The sequence below is a fragment of the Ursus arctos genome, unplaced genomic scaffold (genome assembly GCF_023065955.2).
Source record: "Ursus arctos isolate Adak ecotype North America unplaced genomic scaffold, UrsArc2.0 scaffold_9, whole genome shotgun sequence".
Lineage (NCBI taxonomy): Eukaryota > Metazoa > Chordata > Mammalia > Carnivora > Ursidae > Ursus > Ursus arctos.
This window is the reverse complement of record NW_026623111.1, coordinates 2,482,097-2,495,083: the sequence shown is the minus strand read 5'-3', so window position 1 is coordinate 2,495,083 and position 12,987 is coordinate 2,482,097. Positions and strand designations below refer to the sequence as shown.

At 62.2% G+C, this 12,987-nt stretch overlaps 1 protein-coding gene across 1 annotated transcript; it reads left to right on the top strand.

The window, feature by feature from the left end:
* Positions 1-700: 700 nt before the first annotated feature.
* LRPAP1 (LDL receptor related protein associated protein 1) lies at positions 701-12,590 on the top strand. The gene is made up of 8 exons (XM_026485973.4): positions 701-985; positions 4,669-4,813; positions 7,276-7,400; positions 8,430-8,550; positions 8,875-9,033; positions 10,067-10,149; positions 10,818-10,994; positions 12,264-12,590. The coding sequence occupies exons 1-8, from the start codon at positions 755-757 to the stop codon at positions 12,324-12,326; spliced, it is 1,104 nt and encodes a 367-aa protein (XP_026341758.1). The 5' UTR covers positions 701-754; the 3' UTR covers positions 12,327-12,590.
* The last annotated feature ends 397 nt before the right edge of the window (positions 12,591-12,987 follow it).

Below are 12,987 nucleotides of genomic sequence, written 5' to 3'. Positions count from 1 at the left end.
AAACGACCTGAGGGCAGGGATGTGCAGCTCCCTCCAGGGCGTGGCCCAACACGGGCGCCCCCTAGGCTAAATTTTGTTGATTCACTAAAATCTAAGAGGGTGGGAATGAGGCAGGCGCAGGAGTATCTCCAATACAGAAACAGTGCGTGCAGATTAAGTGTTGGGGACGCAGCTCAAAGACAATGTGGGGTGTAGCCCACCCACCCCAGTCCTGGGGAAAAGCTTCCGCGGAGCGGGAGTGAGACAGCCCAGATTCCTGGGACCGCCCAGGACTCAGCTTGTCTTTCTCTGTCAGGGAAGGAGTGCCTAGCAGGGGCCACCTGCCCGCAATGATAGTGACAAGAAAGGCTCCCCATCACTGCCGCTCACACAGGAACAGTCTAAGTTTCGGCCAGACAGTCCCGATTCCTGAACTGTTCACACTTCCCACGGAGCAGAAGGGAGGGGTCCTCGGGCCATCCCGGAGTCCGGAGTCCGGAGTCCGGGTGGGGTCTTCACCCAACTTCGCAATCCCAGAGACAGCAGCCCCAGCGCACTCTGCCACCCACCTGCTCCTGGCATCACGAGGTCGCGGCGTGGTTGCCTAGGAAACGCTCACGTGCCTCCGCAGGGCTTCGCGGGCCTCGTAGTCCGCCAGCCGCCTCGTTTGGGCGACCAGTGCAGGGAGGGACTACAACTCCCAGGAGGCCGCGCGGTGGGCGGGGCGGGGCCTCTTCGGCCTGAGGCGCGGGGTCTCGGCGGCCGGAGGAGAAAGATGGCGTCGCCGAGGCTGGGAGTGGGGTCGCGCGGGCTCCCGCAGCCGCAGCTCCTGGTGCTGCTGCTGCTGCTCCTGGTGCTGCTGCTGCTGCTCGGGCCCTGGCCGGCGGCGGGCCACGGCGGCAAGTACTCGCGGGAGAAGAATGAGCCCGAGCTGCCGCCGAAGCGCGAGCCCGGCGGGGAGTTCCGCATGGAGAAGCTCAACCAGCTGTGGGAGAAGGCGCAGCGGGTGAGCGGCGGCCAGGGCCCCCTGTGACCCCGGGGGCGGGGGCCTCCCCTGTCTCCTGGGGCCGCGGGGTTCCGGGGCGTCCTCTGTCTCCCGGGACCCCAGACGCCGGGGGCGTCCCCTGTCTCCTGTGTCGCGGGGCGGGGGGGGGGGGGGTTCCGCCGCGGGCCGGGCGTCTTCTATCTCCCGGGCGATGGGGCCTGGGTCTCCTGTAGTCCTGGGGGTCTGCAGGGCCTGCTGCTTTCTCTCTCGTAATCCTGGGGACCAGAGGGGCCTGGGTGTTCTCTGTCTCGGGGGCCACAGCCCATGCTGGCGCCGTGATACCTGCCTTGGTGTACAGATGCCAGGGTTAGGGTTGCGGGTTCTTGGAGAAGACTCTGAAACTCACTTCCGGTCTTGTGAGACCCCACCGGGGACCCGGGAACTACTGCATGATGCCACCTTGGTGTCTTGACTTTCTGTGAGATTATCCGGTTCCTGTTTGATAGAAGTGCTTAGGAGAGCTGTAGGCGGAGGATGGGAACCTGGGCTACTTCTGCCTCGTCCTGTGGGTCTTGTGACATCTTCCAGTGTCGCAAGACTGCTGAGCAGTGGCGGCAGGGGGAGGGGGGGTTACCGAGGGCTGTCCTTAGAGCTTTGGGGGTTGAATGAAGCCGGGGCAGGTCTTCTCAGTGGGTGTCTCTGTGGATGGCACCCACATGTGCACGGATCGTCTCTGGCCGCTGTGGTCCTGCTCAGGGTTGCCTTGTGTGCTCATGTTACGGTGGGGGACGCAGGCAGGGCTGGGGGACACATCCTGAGCAGGCTCACAGAGCGCCAGTGCAAAGCGCTCACACACCCAGTTCTGTGAGCTCCAGGCTCCTGTCTGGTTCTTATCCTGACCTTGTGATTAGAATGTGTTGAAGTGTTGTCCTTGGAGGTGGGAGGGCCAGAAGAGGAGGAGAGATTGTGTTTCCCTTGTTCTCTGTACGCTGCATGCCCCTGCTCCAGGCAGGCCTTAGGAAGGGAGGTCGGAGTCCCTATCCTGTTCTGTCCTTGGCACTGCTTCACCGTGTACCCGTAAGACTGCTCCCACGTACATGGTTCAGCCTCCCGGTCTCGCAGAGGCTCTCTAGTGTCCACCCCGGGGCAGGCGCGGCGTTGATGCCCACTGCCTGGCCTTCTTGAATTGTGCTCTGCACACAATCCCAGTGCCCGAGTGCAGAGCCGTGGCCAGAGGCAGAGGCTTGAGGGACCCTGGTTCCCAGTGATTGTTTTACCACTTTACTGAGATATAATTGACATATAAAAACTGTACATATTTCATACATTCATCTTGGGGAGTTTGAAACAAAGTATCCACCTGTGAAACCATCCACAGCTCTGTGCCAGCCCTTGTTTCTGATGAGTGGCTTTCTTCCTGTGTGTTTGCTTGTCTCTTCATTATTGATGATTTACCTGACTGTTTAATATTGAACAGATTCTGTTCTGTATTTGATTTCTACAAACCAGTTCTTTTCATGTGAGGCATTAATGTTTAACTTGAAGTTAGATTGAAGGCATCCAGAGAGTGAGTGCCAAGTGTTTGCAGGAGAGCTGTGTCTTTTCCCCCTTTTGGTGGGACACGATGGCTGCTGTGACCAGGCGTTTCTGCTACAGGGGGCATCTCCGATGCTGAACTCACGGGCGTCTGCATTTCAGAGGGAGGATTGATTTTTGTCAGATGTAGTATGTAATTCAGACCCCCAGAGGCTTCAGACGTAAGCATCAGTGACTCACAGGGGCTGAGACAGTAACACGCAGGTGGCACCAGAACCTGCAGCGCATGGGCTCCTGGCTGGATGCTGGCATGTTGATCTCCCTCAGGACCCTGGGGAAGTGGACAGATAAGAAAGTAAGAGGTAAGGGGGGACTTTTGCCTGAGGTCCTCAGATCTCTCCTCCACAGTGGAACTAGCTGGCAGTAAGAGAACACTAGGTTCCCTCCCCCCTACAGTCCCCAAGAGGGACACAGGAGCCGTTGCAGTGTCTCACTAAACACAGAGGGCAGAGCTGGGAGCCAGGCCCTCCCTGTCCTTGGCTGTGGCTCCTGATGCAGACAGGACCCAAGCTTACAGAGGAGAGACCGTGGATGCCTGTGGGGCTTAAGTGCTGTGTCCTTGGCATCCTGATGGACTGCAGGCCTGCCCTTCCCAGCTCCTCACCACCCAGTCCCCTGTCTGCCCTTCTGGGAAATCAGCATGCCCCAAACCACTGTCCAGTTCCTCCTCCCCAGGGAGTCCACAAGTCATCTGAGGCTGCAGCCCCAGCCTCCCCAGAATCCTGGTGTTCTCCTGAGAGCGCCCACAGGGAGCATCCAGCCAACAGTGGGGCCTAGGACAGAGTGCAGGGGGGCAGGTGGGACTGTGTCAGCCTGGGTGCCATTTGAGGAACCTAGGGCATCTAAGTGGGGGTACGCAAGAGGCTTTGGAAGGAGGGGTTTGGGGCTCGGGAGAGGTAGTAGGAGCTGGGATACTGTGGAGACAAACACCTGCCCCAGGAGAGCCAGAGAGCCAGCAAAGGAGGGGGCAAACCCATGGATCGGGGTCAAAGAAACCTGTTAGCAAATGAGAAGAGTTTCCCACCCTAGGCGCTGCCATTCATGTGATGCCCTCTTTTTACTCCTGTGAAACTTTAGTTAGTTTTCCAGCTGGTGAAGGATGGGGCCCAGATTTTCTGGGCATCTCCTGGGAGGCCTAGCAAAAGCTGGACAGGGTTACCACGATGACCGTTTTAGCCTGGAAAGCATGTTGGCCACAGTCTCCCCGGCCCGCGTGATCGGCAAGGGGCTGCTCCATCTTGCAGCTTGTGCTGTAGCGAAGGGCGCGCAGGGAGCTCCGGCAGGTACAGCCACGTGAAGACTGGTGGAATGTTCTGGTCCGGGGTACCAGCCTGAAGCACATGGGTCCCATTGGTCTGGGCTGAGCTGACACTAGTCAGTGGGAAAGGCAGGAGCTCAGGCTCGTGTCCAGAGCCTTGGGCCACCTAACACCAGCGGGGGTCTCATTCCGGCCTGAAGCCCAGGCCCCTCCCCACCTCATCCTGGGCTGGGTCTGGGGGCAGAGATGCTGCACTAAGATCCTCTTGTCATTGCGTCATTGGCGAGTCTCTTGCGGGTGGGGGCCTCTGTCAGGCAGGCTCACTGACTGGTCTTTTCTTAGTGTGGAAGTTTGCCATAATCTAGCCCGCCGTCCTCTGATGGTCGTGGTTGGTTCTGTACCGCACTTACGTGACGCAAGGAAGAGGGAATGGTTTCCTCCCATGCTCAGCATCGTGTTCCTCCATTCTCACACCCCAATACCCGGGGCCCCAAGAACATCGTTGGGGCTCAGGGCGGGGGGGGGGTTCCTGGGGAGGAGCTGGCAGCCCGAGCTCAGGCCGCTGGTGGCGGGCAGCTCCTCACAGACTTGGCATTTCTAGATCGTGCCCTGCCGTGACCCTCTTCCAGTGAGGCTGGAGAGCGGGCTCCTTGTACACCCTGCAATGTGGCAGTCCCCTGAGGGTCTCGCCCGGGAACATGTGTGGGATTTTGACTGGCCAGGACCCCGCATCCCCTTGCTGGTCTGTGGTATCTCCTGGTCACCCCTCTCTCAGGGTCGCCGTCTCCGGGGCGATGCTGTTGGTTCATCGTGGGGCTGGTCATCAGCTTCCTCTGCTCTCGTCCCATAGCTTCAGCTTTCTCCCGTGAAACTGTCCGAGCTCCACGCCGATCTGAAGATGCAGGAAAGGGATGAGTTCGCCTGGAAGAAGCTGAAGGCGGAGGGCCTCGACGAAGATGGAGAGAAGCAGGCCAAACTCACACGCAGCCTCAGCGGTACCTTTCTCTCCTATTCAGTGTGGCGGGGGGGGGATGCTGTCTCGGGCCTGCGACCCTGGCTGCTGACGCGGTGTGTGGCAGGAGGGGAGCGGGGCGCCCTGCTGCAGCCCGTGCGGTGGCTCACCTCCGAGGAGCGACCCCCACGGCCACAGCTGCTGCCGTTCGTGAGGCTCTTGGCAGACCGTAGGGAGAGTCGGGGCAGGGGTGTCTGGAGCAGTAGCGCTCAGTGGCTGAGGGCCCTGCAGCTACGTGGCCTGGGGGGGAGCGAGGCCGGGGCTACCCGGTTGCCTGTGCTCACCTGGAGAGACAGGAGGGATGTTCCCAGAGTCTGGAAGTTAATGGCAAAGCAGACTTCAGATCATCTGTAATGAAAATAACTCAGAGTGGAGTGTGTTGATATGGGGAAGTAGTGAGCTGCTTCTTACTGTGGGTATTCAAGACAGAGCTAGTCTGCCCGGCCTCCCAGTATGCAAAAGACATGCGTCCTCAGGACTGACAGGTGTCTCAGGCCCCCTTTCCGCCTCCCCCCGTGGCAATGTTCAGGTGCAGGGCAGGACTCTGAGCTCGCTGCCCGGGCGCCCCCGTGCACCCCACCCCGGCTGTGTCTCGGGGCCGCTCCCGGGCTGGCTGGTCTTGCTGTCGTCCTGTAGTGAAGAGCAGAGAGTAGAAGTCACGTCCCCGTCCCGCCTACCAGCGCCCTGGCCTGCCACCCGCCCCGGCGCGTGAGCACGCCCTCACCAGTCGGAGCCTGCTGTAGCTCCCCGCAGAGCCCAGCGTCGGGGCTGGAGTAGCCTCGGCCCAGAGTCCGCCCTGTAGCCCACCCACCATCGCACACGCTCGCGGGGCCCGACGCTGGCCTCCTCAGACATGGCATCATGCAGAGTGCGCGGCGTCTGTGGTAACAGGAGCCCCTTCCTGAGACCAGATGCTGTACGTCCACTGGAGCCTTTCTGAGGTACTCGTCCCTGGTCAGATAGGTGACGGAGGCGCAGAGAGGGCAACTCGTCCGTAGTCCCTGCCTGAGTACAGCAGGGCGCGAATCCAGGGTTTTCTGACTCAGCTGGTGACGTCTCCCCAGCTACCCTGCGTTCCGTGCCGTCAGACCTCACGAGACACCTACGAGTTGTTCAGGTCACGTTGTGTATCTGCTTCTGGGGTGAGGACATAGGTCTGCTGCTGTTTTATATGACCTCATTCTAGATAGGACGAGACGCATGCAAAAACAGGACAAGGTAGCAGAAGGGTTAGGTGGAAGGAGATGCAGGATAATTGCACCCAACCGGAATGTTTGGGGGCCACTGCGAAGGGCCAGGACAGGAGCCTGACCTGGCGTTCCCAACCCCCAAGGAAAAGGTCTGGAGGGACTCGGAATCCTTTGTATGTCCTCCTTTCTGGAAGGAATCGGCCCCCAGTGGATGACCTGGGGCCAAGACTGAGGTGCATGAGCGTGTAGAGAGGTCAGCCAGCTCTCACCTCCCTGCCTGGGGCACATTTTCCCTGGACTCCCCCAGCCAGCCCGTGTCCTCCTGGGCATGGCTTCCAGCCCAGTGTCTGAGTCTGTGGTCCAAGTGGAGCCATCTGTTTTCTGCTTGGGTGGTGTGGGCTTCCTGGGTGCTAGGGTGACGTGGCGGAAGACTCCAGAGACTGGGGAGCTGGAGCGCCGAAGCAGACCCTCTTGAGCATTCGACCCTCACCGGACAGCTGGCCATCTCCTGGATGTGGCCTGTGCGTCCCCGCATCCAGGACACCCCCCCACCCCCACCCAGGACCATTGACAAGGCTGAGCCACACCAAGGGGACCGCAAAGTGTGGTGTCAGACCAGGATCGGGACGTGAAAGGGAGCCCCCAGGTGTGACCAGGTCTGTCCTAGGCTCGCAGCAGGGCAGTGCCCCGGCCCCACACCAGCACCGTAGGGGACAAACCACGTTGGGTCCGCCTTGTCTGGGCCAGTTTTGACAGAGAAGCCTTTGTCTCGGGATGGGTCCTGCTCTGTCTGCTCTGCTGCGCAGGGCGGCCGCCCCCACCCTGTCCACCACGGTGTCCCCGAGTGCACGCCGGGGCGTGCCGGGCCCAGCATCCTGAGCAAGAGCAGAAGAGGCTGGGCATGCTGCTCTGTGGGGCCTCTTCCAGCTGGAGTGCTTGTTTCTGGCCCCAGCTCACGCGGAACCCAGGCAGCTGGAAGCCAGAACCTTCCGCCTTCCAGGCCGCTGAATGCACCCCGAGACGTGTGTGACGTGCCCTGTGAGGGCGTCCGGTGCAGCAGCCAACTTGGAAGGCTGGGCCAGGCGGAGCCCAGTGACCTAGTTATCCCTCCGCCCCTCTTGCTGCCCCTCCCCGTGCTCGGGGGCCACTGGGACTGTTCGTGGGTCTGGAGTGTGGAGCCTGGGGGTCCCGGCTCTTCTCGGTGCCAGGCAAGCAGTGGCCAGGACTAGAGTAACACCTCCTGCGTCTCCCCTAGTGATCCTGGCCAAGTACGGCCTGGACGGGAGGAAGGACACCCGGGCCATGAGCAGCAACTCCCTCAGTGACCCCGCCGAGGAGGACAGCCTGGAGGACCCCAGGCTGGAGAAGCTGTGGCACAAGGTACCCTTTGGCGCTTCCTGTGAGCCCCAAAATGCGCCCTAGCGTTGAGAGCTGAGGGGGGCTGCTAGGGGCTGCTTCTGCTCTGCATAGGAGCCTGTTTCCAGGGGCCTCCGGGGGCAGGGCTTTTTTTTTGGAACCACGAGGCTGTTTTTCTGTGGTCGTGGTCCCTCCCGTGAGGCCTCCCTGACTTCCCTGCCCTCTCGGAGAAGGAATTCTGTGTGGCGCGGAGCTAGCTGTCGGAGCTTCAAATGACCAGAACGGGCTAGACGATCTGTAAACAGGTTCGCAGTGGCCCGTGGGCTGCGTGTTAGACGGTGTTCACTTAGTTTTGGGTCGGAGCCTGTGTGCTGTCCGGTTCAGAAAGGTGTGCTCACAGTGCGGGGTGGGAGCGTGGAGGCTAGGCTTGTAGCATCTGGTCTCCTGTGGGGTGCAGACCTCAGGTGGGTGTGGGCAGGCTGTGGGGCCAGGCAGAGGCTTGAGCTGACCGCAGTCAGTCACTGCGCGTTCCTTAATCCCCCAGCTCCTGTCCGGGTTCTGTCTGGACCACACTGAGTGGGGCGGAGAATCAGAATTCTCGCACCAGCCCATCGTCCTTGGTTCAAGGGGTGCGGCTGGAGCAGGAGGGAGGGCGGCTCCGCCATGGAGGGGGCCCTGTGGCCACCGGGAGCCCCGGACCTGCGTTATTCATGAGTCACCACATGGCCCCGCAGGGCAAGTGGGTGACCGTGTGGTGACTGGCCTGAGGTCCCTCCCAGAAGGGGACGCTGTCGCACCCCGCCTCCTCGGGACCCTGCCACTCCCACACTTGGATGGCTGTCACCTCTCCGTGGAGCCTGGCCACAGGTCCTACTACGCCCCCCAGTTAAGGGGCCATCAAGGCGAGAATGCGCCAAGCGCTTCCCGTGGGAGCAAGGGTCCTGTCTGCTCTGAGGGGACGCTCAGCGGCGGCCCCCGTGGAGTCCAGGTGAGCAGCCTGGACGGGGTCACCCCGGGGCGTGGGCAGGCTGGCAGGATATTCGCTCCCCCCAGGCGAAGACCTCGGGGAAGTTCTCCAGCGAGGAGCTGGACAAGCTGCGGCGGGAGTTCCAGCACCACAAGGAGAAAGTGCGCGAGTACAACGTCCTGCTGGAGACGCTGAGCAGGACCGAAGGTGCCCCGCCCCTGCAGGCAGCCCTGGGGGGTCCTCCCTCTGCGTCCACCCGGTTTCTGATTGGGACTCCCCTGCGGGGGGCTCATCGGGGCACCTCTGACAACACGAGTGTGCTGGTCACATGCGGTGACGTGGGTCACGGGTCGCCACTGCTGCCCTCCTTACACAGACGTGGATGCGCCCCAGCCCGTGGTCTCGCCCTCAGGAAGTCCCAAACCGGGAGTTGGGGAGCTGGGGTGCAGGGTCACCGGGGTCGGCCCGGGGTGTTTCCGCTCCAGCAGGGGGGCCTCCCATGGCGGCTTACGGCCACCCTGTTTCGCACAGAAATCCAGGAGAACGTCATCAGCCCCTTGGACGTGAGCCACGTCAAGGAGGACGTGCTGCACAGCAAGCACGCGGAGCTCAAGGACCGGCTGCGCGGCATCCACCAGGGTTACGACCGCCTGCGCAGGGTCAGCCACCAGGGCTACGGCGCCGAGGCCGGTGAGCGTGGCGAGCACCCCACGCCTCCGCCCTGGGCCCCGCATTCGGGCGTCACAGCTGTGTGTCCCACACCGTCCCGGTGACGAGGTCCGGGCCCCCGTGACGGGCCGCTGTCTGCGCCGCTCCCGCCCCAGGCCCCGCGCTAGAGCCCGTGTTGGGGAGCACTGCTGGCTTGCCCTCTTTCTCCGGCTTCCTGCCCGTTCGCGTGTTGTCCAGCGTGAGCGTGCGCCGCAGCGATGCGGCAGGTGCTTCTCTCCGCCTGGGGATGCGGCGGGTCAGGAGACACGGTGCTGGGGCCGCCCTGCACCCCTCCCCCCCGAACCACCCCCTTTCAGGAGCTGCACCGAGCCAGCTCCTCAGTTTCTCCTGTGGTCTGCCGAGTCCTTCCAGAACACTCTCCACGAGCCCCTTGAGGGCCCTGGGCAGGATGGGATCAGCTGAGGGAGGGGGCGGAGCAGCTGGCAGCATGCCCGCGGGTGGGCAGCTGTGACCAGCTTGCTTCCGGTCCAGGGACGGAGGAGACGTGAGTGGCCCAGGTGGGCACGTGTCACCAGATCCGCTCCTGAGTGCGGGCTGAGGTCAAGGGGTCCTTTCCATGTGGTCGGTTTTGCTTTGGAGCTGGAAGGACAGGCAGAGACCTAAGCTTTAGCCTGGAAATGTGGGTAGATTGACATAGTCCTGGGCCCCAAGGAGCCCTGCCATCTCCTGATTCCCACCTCCCCTTCCCCACCGAGCCAGCTCTGCCAAGAGGGACCCTTTGTCAGAGGTGCGGGCCAATGCTGGGTGAGCATGTCCCCGAGGCCAGGTTCCAGTGGTGCCTTAGCCCCAGACTGAGCATGCACGAGAACTACACTCAGTTTGCTTCAGACGGCGCGGGACACCTCACGCGTGCATGCGAGCGCACAGCACATACCCGTGTATGTGTGTGTGCGTGCGCGTGTGCAGACGCTCACACTCGCAGTGTCGTCAGGGCACCTGGGCATCACGGGACGCTGCCACACAGTCACCGGGACTGCTTTTGCTTTTCTGCCAGAGTTCGAGGAACCCCGAGTGATCGATCTGTGGGACCTGGCCAAGTCCGCCAACTTCACTGAGAAGGAGCTGGAGTCCTTCCGGGTAAGGAAGGTGCTGGGTGACACTGGCTCACACCATTTGGCAGCACTTGTTTTCTACGAACGTGGAAAGGACTGAACTGCAGTGTGAGTGGCAGACCATCGTGTACACGGACGGGCCTTTGTCATTGCCCCCCGCGTCCCTCTGCCGTGCTGGTCGGCGGCCGTGTGGGACCACCGTGCTTGCCTCCCTGTGGACAGCGCTGGCCTCCGGTGAATGGAGGGTCTAGCTCCAGGGGCGTCTGCTCGGCTTTGGATGTGCTGGGTGTGAGGAGGGAGGGCTGGTGCGGAAGCACGCGGGTCGAGAACGGCAGACCCTGCGTGGGGCTCTGGCAGCGGGCCTGGAGGGAGGGGCCTTTGAGTTGCCGGAGTGTTGCCTCGTGGGGGTCGTGCCATCACCAGCCCGTCCGCTCTTCTTTCACGTGTGCTGCTTCCCGATCGGGGGCAGCAGAGACGGTGCCCTGGAGCTGGCCGGGCAGATCACACGTTGAGGGGCTCGGGGTGTGCTCCCGCAGAGGAGGAAGCGCCCTGCGTCCCGTGCTGAGCCCTGTCACCCAGCCCCGCTGTGTGGCAGCCACCCTGTCCTGAGGGGGTGGGGGGGATTGCCCGGGAACCCCGGAGCGGCACGAAGAGTCTGTTAAGGGACATTCAACTGTTTAAACATTTTTCTAGGAGGAGCTTAAGCACTTTGAAGCCAAAATTGAAAAGCATAATCATTACCAGAAGCAGCTGGAAATCTCTCACCAGAAACTGAAACATGTGGAGAGCTTCGGGGACCGAGAGCACGTGAGCCGGAACAAGGAGAAGTACGCCATGCTGGAGGAGAAGACCAAGGAGCTGGGCTACAAGGTGCGCGCTCGGCACCACGAGGCGGCGGCGGCTGCCCTGGGGTTGTCCCCGGTCCTGCTCCCCCAGCCCCGCGTGGCTACTCGTCCCTCTTCTGCGGACGGCAGGCGGTCGTCTGGGCCTGGTGGTGCCTGGTGGGGCACCTGCTGCAGCCACACACCTCCCCCAGGGCCCGGGCCATCCCCCCGGGCCTGTTTAGAGCTGCGGGACACCTGTGCCACCAGCTTGTGCCCTTGGCCCGGTGACCCTGCACGGGGTGTGCATGTGAGGCAGTGGCTCTGGCGCGTCTGTGTGCACACAGGAGGACAGTCCCCTGAGAATCCCATGGGGTGCGTATGGAGGCCACGTTTCCTCTCGTGGGAATGGGGACCATCCCAGGGCAGCGGTAGGTGGTGGCCCGAGCAGAGTGGGGTCACTCTGGAATGGGGCCACTCTGGGGTGGTTAGGTCGTTTGCAGAAACCCACTAATCAGGTGCCCATCCAGGCATAGAAGCGTGGGCTCTTCGTAGTAGAAGGGCCTCGGGGTCGCACCACGAAGGGAAAAGAAGCAGCAGGGCAGCGTGAACGCTCTAAGGAGCTGGTGGTAGGAGGGGCGGAGGCCTCGGGTGTTGCTAGGACGCACAGAACAATCTGGAAACAAATGAGATGGGTTGTCTGTAGAGGGAGCAAGGGAGGAGGGACCCACTTTCGAGCTTCTGACTCTGGAGCCACAGGGCTGTGCTGTCCATTCAGACACATGAAACTTTAAAGTGACATGAGGCAGAAGTGCCACGGAGGAGGGCGCGTGGGTCTGTGGCCGTCTGGCAGCCACTCCCGCGTGGGAGTCGGCTCCAGAGTGATGCTGCGGGGCGGGAGCTTGCAGAGGGGAATCTGGCTGAGACAGGGACGGGGCAGACATGGGGTGGTCTCTGCCTCACTGCCGTGGCGGCAGTGCGTGTGGCGTGGACTCTGGGCTCCGTGGGGCTGGGGCCCGAGGCGGTTCCCGGGGGCGCAGCCAGGTGGCGTCTCTGTTCCCACCTCTGTGAGGGGCCGGGGTGGCCCACAGAAACGTCCCTCTTCTCTCTCGGCGTGGTCTGTTCCCAGTTGGTTTTTGGTGGGCGGTGGCGTTCCAGTGAGCCTGGAGCTGCTTTTGTGATTCGTTCAAGACTGTGTCCGGATGGCAGACTTGTGCATTAAGAAAAGCAAGGAGCTCCGAAGTTTCCCTCTGAAGACCGTGTATGTCGTGATCTCGGGCAGATGGCAGCCGGGTTGACACTGTGCCCTCATTTTCAGGTGAAGAAGCACTTACAGGACCTGTCAGGCCGCATCTCGAGAGCTCGCCACCAGGAGCTCTGAGGGCCGCCTGAGCCGCCGGCAGGGGAGAAGCAGCCGCCGGCGGGGGGCGCGCTGCCTGAGGATGGCCCGGCTGCTCTGGGGCGGCGCTGGACACGAACAGGACCTTGGAGGAGGCATGATGGGGACTGGCCGGGCACCCTTCGTGCGGGAGGACTGGTCTGATTCACCACGTGCCCGGTGCACGGGGCCTCAGACACGCAGGGAGCTGCCGCTGGAAGTATTGTGTTTAAAAACACGTCACACTGTTTAAATGGCCAGTGATCTGACCTGTCTCTCGGCAGTCTCTCTGCGCCTTGCTTCTCTTCCACCCCTGCACCCCATTCCCCGTCTTCTCTGCTATGTGACAGGGGCCACAGTCCCCCTGGTTTGACACCTGGGAGCAGTGTGGAGTTAACCAGGGGGAGGGGTGACCTCTGGCCCAGCTGGCATCTCCCTGCCTGCCTCTGAGCTGGGGCTCGAGGAGAGCCCCACAGGCGCGGTGGTCTCTGTGTCCAGAGAAAGTGGCTGATTGTCTCACTGAGGTGTGACAGTCCCACGGGAACCCATCTCTGCCTCTGCTGCAGGCCGTCGTGCAGGGGTCTGACACCATTCCCAGGTTTGAACCTGGAAGAGGCTTGACCACAGCGCTACACCCAGCCTCAGCCACTTCCGGGCCTCAGCC